This window comes from Salvelinus alpinus, chromosome 9 (genome assembly GCF_045679555.1).
Source record: "Salvelinus alpinus chromosome 9, SLU_Salpinus.1, whole genome shotgun sequence".
Taxonomy (NCBI): Eukaryota; Metazoa; Chordata; class Actinopteri; order Salmoniformes; family Salmonidae; genus Salvelinus; species Salvelinus alpinus.
In genome coordinates, this window is record NC_092094.1 from 14,510,229 (window position 1) to 14,526,137 (window position 15,909).

Here is a 15,909-nt window from a genome sequence, read left to right on the forward strand (position 1 = left end):
AAAACATTGAATGCCATACTATACCACTAAAATTGTGTTAGCTAAATTTACTAGTTAGGTTGAGTTAGGTTGCATGATTTAGGTTTAGGGAAACTACTTCGAATGTGACTTAACTTTAATTAGCTATGCATTACAGACAATCAGTATTCTTTCGAAATGGTAGCCAAATTAATTAGCTACTGCAAGTAACTTTAAGTAATTTCTATTTAAAGCTCTGGATAAAACTCGGCTGATATGACAATACTGCCTATCCAACAACCAAGATAAGATACTAGACAGCTAGTTAAATCCTATTAGCTAACTACCTTTCAGATAACTAGCTAGCATGCTCATCGGAAGGACAGTCAAGCTTTAGTTAGCTCGCACCACCGATATAATACCAAAGTAAGCAGCACACTTACCATAACTGATGCCATTTAATGCATTGATTACGATAATCCTTACATTTGCGGTGCATTTGCTTTTTGAAAGATTAGCGGGGAAAGTTGGTGCGTCCAACTCATGACTTCCATCTGTCTGCCAGTCAAAGTGAAAAACATAGTGCACGCCCACTTTCTCAGACTTTGCTAGTCGAGCGCCGATACGCTAATCAGCCAATTTTTATCAAAATACAAACACGAGTTTGGCTCATGCAGTTAACCTTAATCAGTTCCACAGAAGCCTTGGTTAAATCAGTTAAATATGAATGAAGTGGTCGTTGTTGTTAGTTAATTGCTACTAGCAACCACTGAGCTGTAATAAGAACTAGCAACTCTAGATTTAGGAGAGAAGAAAAAGAAACAACCAGGGAGGAGCTAAACGTATTCTGCTGCTAAGCAACTACATCAAACTGTGGAACGGTAGAAACCGACATCGTTAAAACAGCGTCATTGATTGGTCAATGATCGCTCTCGGCTCAATCAGCGCCAAGTTTGTTAAACTTGGAACTTTGTGTTTGGTGTTTCTCTATTCGCTTTGAAAATATGTCGACCAAGAGCAGTATCGGCAACACGGAGGTAAATATAGCTAGCTATAGTTTTAGCGAGTTGTACATGTAACAGCCCAGGTTGGTGGGTGTCAATGGTGCTGTTAGCTATCAAGGCATTGCCAAGCCAACAGTGTTTCTGTTGAGCAGAAACGTTAACCCCTTCTGCTGTTTGTAACCATATTAGCTAGTTAAATTAGTTGATTGAGGAAAAAGTTACGTAACTATTTTTGCCATCATAGCTAGTTAACGTTAGATATTCGTCAACAAATTAGCTAACTACTGTAGCTAGCTAACGTTAGCATGTTAGACTTCCAAAACGTGTCTTTTTAATTAGCTAATGTTAGCTAGTTTCCTGAGTTGACTTGACAGACACCTTTCATAAACATGTACTAAACATGGAAGGGTATGACCACGGATAAAACAAGGAATATTTGGTATGACTGACAAAACAGTTCAGCTGCTGAAAGGGCTGCTTTGTCCAGAGGCAGACATTGCTAACTAGAGTTAGCTAGGCCTTTATGCAGGCTCACTGGAGAAATCCTATCTCCATGGGTAATGTAATGTGCTTAATGTTTTCTACAGCTTGGTAAAACAGGAAGTAGCTACCATGACAACACAGCAAATTACAAATGTTTGTGTATTCCCCATCTCACAGTACATGAAAAGGAGAATACCTCAGAACCCCAAATATCAACATGTGAGGACAAGGCTAGACACAGGTATTATTCCACAACTCAGGTTATTCAAGTGTTATAGCATTGGCTACCAGTGCCAAAGGACTCGGAGATGCATCATACTTATTGACATTTATCAGTAGATCGTATTGATGTATACATAACATTATCTTCAATGTTGTGAAACCTGTTGTCATTTGAAAGGATGCAGCCTGACGAAGTATGTGGAGAGGCTGGAGGAGATAAAGAAAAGTAAGTTACATTTCATGACAGACTTTTGAGATTGGGTCAGGGTGGTTAAGAAATCTTAACTCCCGAGTGGTGCAGCGGTCTAAGGCACTGCATCGCAGTACTAGAGGCGTCATTACAGACCCTGGTTCGATCCCGAGTTGTATCACAACCGGCTGTGATCGGGAGTCCCATAGGGCGGCGCACAATTGGCCCAGCGTTGTCCGAGTTAGGGGAGGGTTTGGCCGGGGTAGGCCGTCATTGTAAATAAGAATTTGTTCTTAACTGACTTGCCTAGTTAAATAAAATGTACAATTACAAGGGAGTTGAGTGGCGACAAGTGTGGGCGGACTGGAGCTCCAACTACATCGAGTCGCTGTCAGTCGATACTTGTAAACATTTAAAATCTTACCGTGTACCTATGTTTCTCCTGAGTAAAGTCAGGCCTTTCTTTGTTTCTGGAAATCCATACTTTTTTATCCGAAGTTTTGGTGCCATTTTAGAGCAACGGAAATGTTGAAACAGGCGATGGTTGTATATCACTAGTTTTATAAAAAAAGTTTGCATTTCAGCAAACCAAGAAAGGCCCGACTTTACACAAAACAAACATAGGTACACTGTAAGTGTTTAAGATTTTACAAGTATCGACTGACAGCTACTCGACGTAGTCAGAGCTCCAGTCCGCCCACATCTTCGCCATTCAACTCCCCACTGGGCAAAATCTGTTTGTGTTTCTATGTCGTTTCAACAAAAAAATTCAATGTCATGATGTTGAATCAACATGGAAACTGATTTGGATTTGCAAAAAGTAATCAACTTAAGGGAGTTGTCTTTTTTACAGCCAACTTTTAACCTAAATCCAATGACACGGTGAAATGTTTAGTTAATTTTACGTTTAATTCAAGTTCGTTGACAACTCAATCAAATGTTAATCAAAACTAGACATTGAAATGATTTCTTTGTCCAGTGGGTCTCTTGAGAGGTGAGATTTCTCAACAAGGCCCAGGGGGCCTCATTAGGATTGTATTGGCTGAAATCTACAACATGACTGTCACAATTAGTATTTAGCTCCAGTTCAATATTTCCAAACAGGTGTACCTGCATTTTGTTCCTATTACTAAAACAAGGAGCAGTGGACAGTGTTAGACTACTTGAGTTGAGGGGGGGTGCAACTCAGCATTTTCTGTCTTTAAAGAACAGTTGTGGTCCACTATCACATTCTGTTTGGTGTTTTACTTCATGCACTTTCATGGGAAAACCGGAGAAGCCATGTACTGCTGATATTTTACAACCTGGTGACCAGGGCTATCTGAGAGAATAAGCACGTTGTCTGTTGTGGCCATTTTGTTTCTGGCTTTTCTGATTTCTCAGGGATAAGCAACACTGATTCCTTCATTCGGCAGTGGGCGATTGTGTTGTTCACAATAATTTCTCTGTCAGGGCTGATGTAGGAGGTATTAGGCTACATTGTGCGGGTGCCAACAGAGACAGTGGATGGTGTGATAGTCAGGTCACACTTTGGGTCACACTTTGGTCAATGCCAATGTTAAAAGAGGGCTGAGCAGCCAGTATTGAGCACAGGTGTCTTACCATCTCCCCCAGAGCTGTAATGTTATGGAGATGGGCACAGTGGAGTTGAGATTTAGTGATATGTTGGGACAAGGGGAGGATGAGCAAAGGATTGATGTGCATGACCCAGGTGAGATATACTGGTGAGGGGCCTGAGATTGACTTGGTACTCTTAGGATAGTTGTAAGAGAGAATACTGTTGAGGGGCCTGCGATTGACTTGGTACTTGTAGGATAGTTGTAAGAGAGAATACTGGTGAGGGGCCTGAGATTGACTTGGTACTTGTAGGATAGTTGTAAGCGAGAATACTGTTGAGGGGCCTGAGATTGACTTGGTACTTGTAGGATAGTTGTAAGAGAGAATACTGTTGAGGGGCCTGAGATTGACTTGGTACTTGTAGGATAGTTGTAAGAGAGAATACTGTTGAGGGGCCTGAGATTGACTTGGTACTTGTAGGATAGTTGTAAGAGAGAATACTGTTGAGGGGCCTGAGATTGACTTGGTACTTGTAGGATAGTTGTAAGAGAGAATACTGTTGAGGGGCCTGAGATTGACTTGGTACTTGTAGGATAGTTGTAAGAGAGAATACTGTTGAGGGGCCTGAGATTGACTTGGTACTTGTAGGATAGTTGTAAGAGAGAATACTGTTGAGGGGCCTGAGATTGACTTGGTACTTGTAGGATAGTTGTAAGAGAGAATACTGTTGAGGGGCCTGAGATTGACTTGGTACTTGTAGGATAGTTGTAAGAGAGAATACTGTTGAGGGGCCTGAGATTGACTTGGTACTTGTAGGATAGTTGTAAGAGAGAATACTGTTGAGGGGCCTGAGATTGACTTGGTACTTGTAGGATAGTTGTAAGAGAGAATACTGTTGAGGGGCCTGAGATTGACTTGGTACTTGTAGGATAGTTGTAAGAGAGAATACTGTTGAGGGGCCTGAGATTGACTTGGTACTTGTAGGATAGTTGTAAGAGAACATCTTCAGGGTTTCTCCATGTCTTTTGCTCTCATTATTTTGAGAGAAACTGAAAATGTATTTGATTAGATTACAGGTACAGAAAGGATGAACTCTTCAAAAGGCTTAAAGTTACAACATTTGCACAGTTGGTGAGTGAAACATTATTACGTCAGTGATGGCAAAGACATGTTTTTTATTCTCAGTTGCATCTGCTTTTTTGTTTTTGTGGAAGTAGCCTACATGTTATTCAATCACTCGTTTATCTTATCATTTTTTTTAAATCAGGTAATTCAGGTAGCATCGGTTTCGGACCTGAATGAAAGTGAGTGTGATGGCGAAACACCAAGGCTGGAAGGTAAGAAGATTTGTTTTTTTGACAAATAGGACACTATTGATGTTTTGTACCATTATCGATTTGATCTGGAGCCCCAGTTTACGTTTTAAATTAACTGAGAATTCCCATCAACTCTGAGTCAAATCAAAATGTTCTTGGTAAACAACAGGTGTAGACTAACAGTGAAATGCTTACTTACGTGTCCTTTTTCAACAATGCAGAGTTAAATATATAAAATGGAAATGGTGACACGAGGAATAAATACACAGTGAATAATGAGTAACATGGCTATATACAGGGAGTACTAGTACCAAGTCAATGTGCAAGGGTACGAGGTAATTGAGGTAGCTATGCGCATATATGTAGGGTTAAAATGACTAGGCAACAGGATAGATAATAGACAGTAGTAGCAGCGGGTAACCATTTGATTAGCTCTTTAGCAGTCTGGTTTAGCAGTCTGGTTTAGCAGTCTTATTTGGGGGTAGAAGCTGTTCGGGGTCCTTTGGGTTCCAGACTTGGTGCACTGGTACCGCTTGCCATGCGGTAGCAGAGAGAACAGTCTATGACTTGGGTGGCTGGAGTCTTTGACAATTTTTAGGACCTTTCTGCAGTTGCCTTAAACGTTGATTTTAATGAACATTGAGGCAGTACTGTAACTGTACAGCAACGTCTCTATGCTTTATTTCCACCTGAAGCTGACATGGAGCGTCTGTCTGAGCAGACCAACGGTTCCCCCCTGCCTACGCCCACACCCGCTCAGTTCTTCGACAACAACAATGACGCAGGGGACGCTGGCTACTCCCCCAGGTCGACACTTCAAAGGTAACTCCCAGCACCCCACTTTGAACAGCATTACACACACACCAGGATTTTCCATTTTCCCTACCAACGACACACACCTGTTCTCAATGACCTCCACTGATGTGTACTCTCACTCAAAGCCCACATACGTAACCACAACCCATAACCCCAGGCACAGCTGTATCCCTCTCAGCATTCAACCCACACATCTATCTGAATATCCCAGCAGACTTCTCTCCCCCTCGACAACCCTCCTTACCCCTTCATTGTGTACGATATTTGATAGCAGCTTTTTCCCTAGGGTCCAAGCTCCGTTGCCCCCTCACTAGAACAGAAGGTTGTAACTATCGCATCCCTGGGGACTCCCTAAAACCATGGCATTAGATCACCTTCACTGGCAAGCTAAACCTCCACAGCCTGGCTAAAGTGACAGAGCTGGGATTGTACAGAGTTGAGCTCGGTTCCATTTGGAATACTGTAACTGATGATTCAATGTCACAGACATTATAGAATGAAAGTTATGTCATTCTCACAATATTTTGAGTTGGAAGGTTTGGTGTTTTTTCGCATACAGAAAAAGTGTCCCTGACCCGTGTACACCCTGTCACTTTTGACTCTCACTACAGTGTAATAAGCGGGGTGGGAGAGCTGGATCTGGATAAGAACGGTCAGAAGACAGTGACTCTGACAACCGTGTCCAGCCCTCGGCTTCCAGATGGACCCTACCCAGACTGCCCCTACCTGCTGCTGGACGTCAGGGACAGAGAGCAGTACGACCAGTGTCACATCATCAGCGGTAGGGGGACCATAGAAGTACAATGAATAGAATTCTAATTCCAGACATAGAATGACTAGATTTCAGACACTAAATATAATTAATGGAATTCTGAGCCTTACCCCACCAGGGGCTTTTTAAATACATAGTATATCTGATCACATGAAAATGATAGCCATCATCAGGATTGCCATTTCATAATATCATCTTTAGAATTGAAATTATATTGGCCAGAACTTTGTAACCAGAGTAGCAAATGATGGCAGTAGTTATGAAACTTATAGGACTGGATATTAACTGTTTGTCCTTGATGGTATTATTTTTAGGGGGCTTTTCACCCCAATGTAATATTGTACGTATTTGTGACATCTCACATTTATTTTCCTCAGCATACAGTTACCCCATCGCAACCCTCTCAAGAACAATGAATCCCTACACCAAGGAGGTGCTGGATTATGTATCCTTCCACCAAAACAAATAACTGTATTATTATTCCATAACTCACATTACCAGGCCATCTGAAATGGGCCAAAACACACTAGTAAACTATCCATATACTGTACATGTTTGAATATCCATTTGTTTGCCTCACTGTTGTACTGTGATCCCATTAATCTTGACTTGATGTAGAAAAATGTTTCTGGTAAGATCATCATCGTATATGATGAGGATGAGAGGATAGCTGCCCAGGCAGCCACTGCCATGTGTGAGCGGGGCTTCCAGAACCTCTTCATGCTATCTGGAGGTCAGTTGATGATGTATTGTAGGCAAGTAATGGCTCAAGTGGAAGCTTTGGAATCAGTGCAATGTCACACTCCACCCCCCCAGGCCTGAAGGTGATTGCGCAGAAGTTTCCAGAGGGGATGACAACAGGCACCATCCCGGCGTCGTGCCTCCCGTCTCCCAAGGCGACAGCGGGCAGGAAGCGCTACACCCACAGACAGGTTTTCATGCCAGCCGATAGGAAGTGGAGGTTCACCTCAGACGACATGGCCAACATCCAGGCACACTTGGAGGAGATGCTCGTTCCCTCGGACACCAACAGTAAGGCACATTTAACAGCTAACAGGCTCACAGAAAAGACCGTTTAGACTCCAACGGGAAGGCTGTGCCAACAGCTAACTGACTCCAACAGGAAAGCATCACTCCCTGATCTGTTGCTTTGGGTAGTAACAACAACTTACCAGTAGATGGTGATAACATGTAGAAAAAGCAAACAGCTGGGATGGCCTTTTGGTAGCCTCCCACACACACCTTGTGCAACATTTTAGTGCCCCCCCTCTTGATGGTGAATAAAAATGTACAATTTAAAGATCATTTCCTGCAATTCTACACATTTAGCCATTGGGCAGAGAGAAAAAAGTTAGTTTTGCAGGAAATTTGCTGTATTTCTATCCATTTTGCCCTGGGGTAGAGAAGTGTCTGTAGTTTTGAAGCAAATTTCCTGCAATTTTACACATTTTGCCATGACTTATGCCATGTAATATGGTATATGAGTGACAATGACTAACAAAATCAACAGGGCCCCTGAGGTCAGGGCACTGCCCTGTGTGCCCGGTTGGTATTCAGCCATGAATACGTTTAGATAGCTGACTAGACTGGTAGTTAGTCTAAAAATTGGCTAATTTAGTGACTGTCAGTGACTGACATAACAAGAAAAACTGCTGTATGATGCACAAACACATTCCAAAATTGCACCTGGTGTATTCTACTATTCCTAAGTGACCGCTTATGCCTGGAGCCAGCTGGGGTGTTCAGGTGTTTGTTCCAGCCCTAAACACCCCATTAGCTCAAAGGGTTGGCCACCCTTGACAATGACGTGGAGAATAATTTCCTGAAAGCTTGTTACTTTTTATAGATGTATGACTGTCTTTCTGTGTGTGTTTTCTAGGCGGGTTCAGCAGCCGCATGTCCACCAGCAGTGCCCAGTCCAAAGCGTCCAGCGCTCGGAGTCTACGCACTTCCTCTCTAGCCGGCTCTGAAACCGCCAGATCCCAGAGCAGCCGACCGTGGAAATAACCCTTAACCCAAATAAAGTCTTATTTCACTACCACCGCCCATGTGCCCCTCTGTGAAAGGGGAACCCCCCAACACCCCCTCCCCCTCCCCAGGGATACCCAACTGTAGTCCTCAAGGGCCCAAATCTGCTTTATTGTAGGATAATAGGAATTGGTGTGTTGATTTTGAATTTGTTGCACAATGAATATAAAAGAATGTCATCAGTGATCGTAAGATGATAATTTATGGATTTGCCTTGTACTCAATTATCGTTAACTCACAGATGTTGCTTTCCTAAAATGACTAGTGTTCAGTTCGCGCTCTGACTCTGTCTCTGTGTGTGATGCCTGTCATTGATAAAAACCAGTCAGACATTGATCGTGTCCATCTCCATCAACCCTCATTAACTTAAGGTCATTTCACTTGGTAGCAGGGTACTAAAATGATATCCCATATGCTTTGTTGTACATTACGCATAACCAGAAGTGATTATTGTTGTTCGAGGGCATTCTCTATTTTAAGAGGTGAAATGTAATATTTTTCATGTGATATTTTCTCGAAGGGGAACTTCCTCCTGGAATATTGTGATATAAATTGAAGTGAGAGGCTCAGAAGCTCTACATGTTTGTGTCTGTTCTCATAAGATTTGAGTGATGTCATGCAGCCTATGATGAAACATCATCATGGTGTAGTAGGGCATTATGGGATGGTAGTCATGGTTACCCCGAGGAGAGCATCTTGATACGTCCGATAAATGTGAAACAGTATTTGTGCTTTGAGGTTGTGAACTTTGTTGTATTTTCTTTGTCAGCGATTGTTGAGGTGAATAAATTGCAGGGTCTTGTGCATTTACTGTAAAACGTGGTATTTTGAGAAGTACAATACCTTTGAGGCTGACGTCTGGCCTGTTTGTGTATATCAGATGCAAGACACCTGTCGTTGACAATGAACACATTAACTGTCAGTCATAACGCTCCATCCATTAAACTGGTTGATCTCAGTTTAGTTTTTATATATTAAATAAAACGCACAATGTATATTCTGATGTGAACTGGTCATTTTGTTGAGCATTTTACTGACATGCTTTCTAGTGCACTCTTGTGGACTGGATGGTATCATCAGCTTGAGCTAGATACTGTACATCTACAACAGTACAGACAAACATAACTTTGTTTTACGCAGGCATTCACATGACTATCAAAGAGAGATACACAATTGGTTAATCTGTGGACAGTATACTGTAGTTGTCATGGTGACCCCTCTAGTTGGTGTTGTCCTTGGTGTGCTCCATGATGGCCATCAGAGCCAGCCAAGCCTCCTTGGCAGTAGGGATGATCTGATTGGCTGGCAGGATGAAACCATAGCGACCGGTGTCTCTCAGCTCGAAGGTGTAGGAGTACTTGATGCCCTGGTTGTAGGACCAGTCAATACTTATTCCACTGGCTCGGTCTAGTGGAAGATAAGCACATTATTTCTATACGTTGTTCCTGTATTAGACCTTGTTTTGGCTGTATTGAGCCTAAGATGTAGCCTTTCATGTATTTTCAGTGACTTAGTGAGTGGCCCGTCACTTACATATGGTGGTCATGACGCTGCCGTATCTGAAGGAGGTTCCGTACAGGCTAGCCAGGTCAGTGATGGCCTTCCTAGCCAGGTCGTGCTGTGGGTGAAATGTAAAATAACGTCAAGAGACCTGTACAGATTTTGACAATTTATGTTCGATGGCAAAACGTTTCCTTTTTGTGTATACTGAACTTAAATTGACCTGTCAAAGGCCTTAAGCAAAACCAGTTGTACCCTGTTTGATTATATAGAAGTGCATTATTAGCTCACATACAAATGACTGAGACATGGCTAAGGGTCAAGGGAAGGCAGGAAGCCTGTCTCTGCCAGACTCACCAGTTCTCTCTGGTCTTTGCAAGGGGTTGCAGTGTAGCCGTAGGGGTACATGAGCCTCTGGGAGTAGCTGTGGATGTCGATGAAGGCCTTCAGGTTGCCATGAGACTTGACAAAGTCCACGATGGACTTGACCTCAGACTCTGAGTGAGCCTTGGGCCCGCGGTAAGTCTGATCGCAGGGGTTACCGCTAGAGCCAGCGGCTAGGGAAAAGGAGTGGAATACAACCAACATCAGGCCAGGGACAGTTCAATCACAACATTGACACACTTCCTTTGAAACAACAAAAAAACAATGTATTTAAGCCTGACAATTAAATAAGGCAGCATCCTGGGGATCCCAAGGAGAGCACATTTAGTGTTTTGGCCCTTACAATACACAACTGTTTCAAATAATCAAAGCTTGATGATGAGTTGATCATTTGAATCAGTTGTGTTTTGCTAGGGCAAAAAACTAAATGTACACCGCTTGCGCTCCCCAAGACCGGGTTCGGGGAAAGGCTGTAGTAAGGCAACCTTTTTTTTATGCCATTTTAAACAATGTGTCAAGCATCGTTCAAGAAGCCGATAGAAGACATAGCTTACTTCCAAAACCAGCATCCCAGTTCCTGTTGAGGTCAGTTCCATCACAGGAAGAGCCAGGGTTGGGCTTCCTGGTCTTACGCCACATACGGTTCTGTGGAACATAAAAGGTCAACATATTCAATGGTTTGGTAAGTATCCATGCGCATTCACTCTGACTGGCACATTGAATGAATGAAGCATCATATCTGCCATTGCAGAGGATTGGTGGATGGATTATTAATAATAAATACAGATTTTTGCCGTTAGGAACTCACAGTTTTGTGGCTATAGTTGTATCCATCTGGGTTGGTCACAATCTCCAGGAAGATATCCATGTTGTCCAGAATGGCAGTGAGTGCGGCGTCACGTCCGTAGTCAGTCACAATCTGGTGGTCATTGAAACAGAAGTATCTATGCACATTATCATACTGAACAGAGAATACCTGGGCTCAAGGTGGCGCCACTTTTGAAACCAATTCAGCAACCTGTGGGAGTAGGAAGGTCCCAGTGGGTATTCAGAACCGGAATTGCCCGTGATGGGTATATAGAGACTCCCTTCATGAGGCACTTATGTAGAAGAATCCAGCCCCAGGGCTCATGAGTCACAAGCCAAACTCCAGTTTGCTTTTAAGCATAGCAAATATACTGTAATGACCCCCTAGCCTTCATAACAAATATATTCCAATGGCCCTATAGCCTTCATTACACTATATTTGCTATTCTTAGCAGAAAACAGGAGTTTGCATTGTGACTCATGAGCATGTGGGGAAATCCAACCCAGGGGCTCTGACTGGAAAGAATGAGACTAGAAGTTGATCACCTTCTTGGCGAACCAGGTGCCACTAGCCTGAGTGATCCATTCTCTGGAGTGGATTCCAGTGTTAATCCAGATGCCACGACGGTTGGTGCCACCAGTGCTAAACTATATGAGAGAGAAGGGGAGCATTAACTTTATCAGGTGCAAAGAAAATCCACGATAATCTTCCAACACCAAAAAAGTTTTGGAAAATGATGACTTACTTTGAGCACATTCAGAGGGCGGCCCTCATAGCTCTGACCAATCACGATCTTGCTGACCAGTTTGGGGTTCTCAGCCACCAGCATTTCCTGAAAACGGTAGATCTGGAGAGAGAGAGAAATAATCTTTAATTTGAACCAAATAGCTCTGAAAACTGGAGTTTAAAAAAAGGCCTGATATCATTGTTGTAACAGTGTTATGACAGACGTTATAATAGCTGATAAGGAAGAACAGGCGGTCCTGGCTGTGTGATTGGGTACTAACCTCATCCCCGTTGTGGTAGTTGGTGTAGTTGTAGTCATCTGTGGTTCTGGGCTCAGTGGCACGTGCAGCACTCAGCCTCTGCTCCTTCTCCTCGTCCAACATAACCTGAGAGACAAGGGGCAAAAGGTTTCATACTTCTGATCACTCTCCCTGGTTCATTCAACGATGATTAGATCTCAAGGGGACTTTGGTGGCACCATAGTCTGTCCACTTATTACCTTAAGAATAACAATGACTTTCGAGGGGCAGATGAGCTCTCTTTCCTCCCCAGATGAGAAAGGTGTCCTACTTTACCTGTAGGTCCTTGATCATGACGGAGTACGGGATGTCTTCAGTCTCCAGTAAGGCCTTGACGGTCTGCAGGCTGGTGAAGGGAACTCTGATGTCCACAGGAGTGGAGAGGTCAATGGGCTCCATCCACACATCCAGCTGGTACAGAAGAGAAGGGAGTAGAGTGAAGGAGAGAGGAGAGAAAGGAAGGAGAGAGGATGGAGGAGAAAGGAGAGAGAAGGGAGGAGAGAGGAGAGAGAAGGGAGGAGAGAGGAGCGAGAAGGGAGGAGAGAGGAGCGAGAAGGGAGGCAAGAGGAAGGAGAAGAGAGGAGAGGTAAGGGAGGAGAGAGGAAGGAGGAGAGAGGAGAGGTAAGGGAGGAGAGATGAGAGGTAAGGGAGAAGAGAGGAGAGGTAAGGGAGGAGAGAGGAAGGAGAAGAGAGGAGAGGTAAGGGAGGAGAGAGGAAGGAGAAGAGAGGAGAGGTAAGGTAAGGGATGAGAGAGGAGAGGTAAGGGATGAGAGAGGAGAGGTAAGGGAGGAGAGAGGAGAGGTAAGGGAGGAGAGAGGAAGGAGGAGAGAGGAAGGAGGAGAGAGGAGAGGTAAGGGAGAAGAGAGGAGAGGTAAGGGAGAAGAGAGGAGAGGTAAGGGAGGAGAGGTAAGGGAGGAGAGAGGAAGGAGGAGAGAGGAGAGGTAAGGGAGGAGAAAGGAGAGGTAAGGGAGGAGAAAGGAGAGGTAAGGGAGGAGAGGGGAAGGAGGAGAGAGGAGAGGTAAGGGAGGAGAGAGGAGAGGTAAGGGAGGAGAAAGGAGAGGTAAGGGAGGAGAAAGGAGAGGTAAGGGAGGAGAGAGGAAGGAGAAGAGAGGAGAGGTACGGGAGGAGAAAGGAGAGGTACGGGAGGAGAAAGGAAGGAGAAGAGAGGAGAGGTAAGGGAGGAGAGAGGAAGGAGAAGAGAGGAGAGGTAAGGTAAGAGAGGAGAGAGGAGAGGAGAGAGGAGAGAGTAAGGGAGAAGAGAGGAGAGGTAAGGGAGGAGAGAGGAAGGAGAAGAGAGGAGAGGTAAGGTAAGGGAGGAGAGAGGAGAGGTAAGGGAGGAGAGAGGAGAGGTAAGGGAGGAGAGAGGAAGGAGGAGAGAGGAGAGGTAAGGGAGGAGAGATGAGAGGTAAGGGAGGAGAGATGAGAGGTAAGGGAGAAGAGAGGAGAGGTAAGGGAGGAGAGAGGAAGGAGGAGAGAGGAGAGGTAAGGGAGGAGAGAGGAGAGGTAAGGGAGGAGAAAGGAGAGGTAAGGGAGGAGAAAGGAGAGGTAAGGGAGGAGAAAGGAGAGGTACGGGAGGAGAGAGGAAGGAGAAGAGAGGAAGGAGAAGAGAGGAGAGGTGAAGGAGAAGAGAGGAAGGAGAAGAGAGGAGAGGTAAGGGAGGAGAGAGGAAAGGGAGGAGAGAGGAAAGGTAAGGGAGGAGAAAGGAGAGGTACGGGAGGAGAGAGGAAGGAGAAGAGAGGAGAGGTAAGGGAGGAGAAGAGAGGAGAGGTAAGGTAAGGGATGAGAGAGGAGAGGTAAGGGGGGAGAGAGGAGAGGTAAGGGAGGAGAGAGGAGAGGTAAGGGGGGGAGAGAGGAGAGGTAAGGGGGGAGAGAGGAGAGGTAAGGGAGGAGAGAGGAGAGGTAAGGGAGGAGAGAGGAGAGGTGAGAGGTAAGGAAGGAGAGAGGAGAGGTAAGGGAGGAGAGAGGAGAGGTAAGGGAGGAGAGAGGAGAGGTAAGGAACATGCAGATGAACACAAGGGGAAATAATAAATGGCCTGGTACAGTTTGAGGGGTTCTGTTCTGATCATTCTACACTATGATTGTTTTCCTCTGAAATTCGTATTTATCAGAAGTACATGAATCACATTATCTCATAGGATGATCACTGTTATCATTCCCAACCTGGAGATGTTCCATCTCAGCCATGTCCTTCAGGAGAGAGTGCTGGAACTCATTCTTTCCAGTGATACGAAGCACCTGGTGCCTTTAAAGATATTACAACAACCATGTTATCATCCCTAATAATTAGAATTAAGAGACAGGGAATCTTATAAAAAAAGGATGTTTTAATCAATTTATGACAGTCAACACATCATATGTCATTACCCTTTGCTCAGCTACCACTGCTGTTCAAAACAAGTTGAAATCCTTTAATCAGTCAATCAAATGTATTTGTAAAACCCTTTTTACATCAGCAGTTGTCACAAAGTGCTTTTTTTCAGTACTGTTTGATGATCACTCACCCCTCAAAGGTCTCCTTGCCGATAACGGCCACAGACAGTGCAGCCAAGATGAGCAGCACCTTCATCGTACCTAGTACAGTAAAGCCAGTCAGAGCCACACACTGTTACGGCTGTCAATGTCGTTCTCCTCCTCAGACGAGGAGGAGCATGGATCGGACCAAGATGCGGAGTAGGAGGTATTCATGATTTTAATGGCAAACCAACAAACACTACAAATAAACAAAACAACAAACGTGACTAACCTGCAACAGTCCTGTGTGGCCCAAACGCTAACACAGGAAACAAACACCCACAAAACACCAGTGAAACCCTGGCTGCCTTAGTATGACTCTCAATCAGAGACAAACGATACACACCTGTCTCTGATTGAGAATCATACCAGGCCGAACACAAAAACCCCACCTAGAAATAGAAAACATAGACTGCCCACCCAAAACTCACGCCCTGACCAATAAACACATAGAAAACAAGAGAAAACAGGTCAGGAACGTGACATAACCCCCCCCTTAAGGTGCGAACTCCGGGCGCACCAGCACAAAGTCTAGGGGAGGGTCTGGGTGGGCATCTGACCACGGTGGTGGCTCAGGCTCTGGGCGAGGTCCCCACCCCACCATAGTCACTCCCCGCTTCCGTATCCCCCTCCCAATGACCACCCTCCAACTAAACCCACCTAAATGAAGGGGCAGCATCGGGATAAGGGGCAGCACCGGGATAAGGGGCAGCAGCTCCGGAATAAGGGGCAGCAGCTCCGGGATGAGGGACTCTGGCGGGTCCTGGCTGAGGGACTCTGGCGGGTCCTGGCTGAGGGACTCTGGCGGGTCCTGGCTGAGGGACTCTGGCGGGTCCTGGCTGAGGGACTCTGGCGGGTCCTGGCTGGCGGCTGGCTCTGGCGGATCCTGGCTGGCGGCTGGCTCTGGCGGATCCTGGCTGGCGGCTGGCTCTGGCGGATCCTGGCTGGCGGCTGGCTCTGGCGGATCCTGGCTGGCGGCTGGCTCTGGCGGATCCTGGCTGGCGGCTGGCTCTGGCGGATCCTGGCTGGCGGCTGGCTCTGGCGGATCCTGGCTGGCGGCTGGCTCTGGCGGATCCTGGCTGGCGGCTGGCTCTGGCGGATCCTGGCTGGCGGCTGGCTCTGGCGGATCCTGGCTGGCGGCTGGCTCTGGCGGATCCTGGCTGGCGGCTGGCTCTGGCGGATCCTGGCTGGCGGCTGGCTCTGGCGGATCCTGGCTGGCGGAAGGCTCTGGCGGATCCTGGCTGGCGGCTGGCTCTGGCGGATCCTGGCTGGCGGCTGGCTCTGGCGGATCCTGGCTGGCGGCTGGCTCTGGCGGATCCTGGCTGGCGGCTGGCT

The 15,909-nt window shown here is 45.6% G+C and overlaps 3 protein-coding genes across 5 annotated transcripts in view; 1 reads left to right on the plus strand and 2 right to left on the minus strand.

Annotated features, from left to right (window-relative positions):
• Nucleotides 1-618, minus strand: part of poc1b (POC1 centriolar protein B) — a 62,161-nt gene extending 61,543 nt beyond the window's left edge. For 2 of the 3 annotated variants that reach the window (XM_071416085.1, XM_071416083.1), the window contains exon 1: nt 402-541. In XM_071416085.1, the coding sequence (XP_071272186.1) occupies nt 402-416 (15 nt within the window). In that variant the 5' untranslated portion in view covers nt 417-541. Of the gene's footprint in view, nt 1-401 lie in introns of all 3 variants that reach the window. The other variant, XM_071416081.1, reaches the window with a different exon arrangement.
• On the plus strand, nt 592-9,343 carry cep41 (centrosomal protein 41). The gene is made up of 11 exons (XM_071416086.1): nt 592-995; nt 1,623-1,686; nt 1,846-1,893; nt 4,484-4,545; nt 4,682-4,751; nt 5,426-5,552; nt 6,158-6,327; nt 6,696-6,763; nt 6,937-7,051; nt 7,135-7,350; nt 8,198-9,343. The coding sequence occupies exons 1-11, from the start codon at nt 963-965 to the stop codon at nt 8,323-8,325; spliced, it is 1,101 nt and encodes a 366-aa protein (XP_071272187.1). The 5' UTR covers nt 592-962; the 3' UTR covers nt 8,326-9,343.
• Nucleotides 9,283-14,954, minus strand: LOC139584362 (carboxypeptidase A1-like). Its single transcript, XM_071416087.1, has 12 exons — nt 14,807-14,954; nt 14,565-14,634; nt 14,224-14,305; nt 12,340-12,474; nt 12,046-12,150; nt 11,784-11,885; nt 11,584-11,685; nt 11,039-11,149; nt 10,785-10,875; nt 10,204-10,403; nt 9,880-9,964; nt 9,283-9,753 (listed from the first exon to the last, which is right to left on the minus strand). Exons 2-12 carry the CDS (start codon nt 14,627-14,629, stop codon nt 9,566-9,568), a joined length of 1,266 nt encoding a protein of 421 aa, XP_071272188.1. The 5' UTR covers nt 14,630-14,634; nt 14,807-14,954; the 3' UTR covers nt 9,283-9,565.
• Nucleotides 14,955-15,909: the final 955 nt, after the last annotated feature.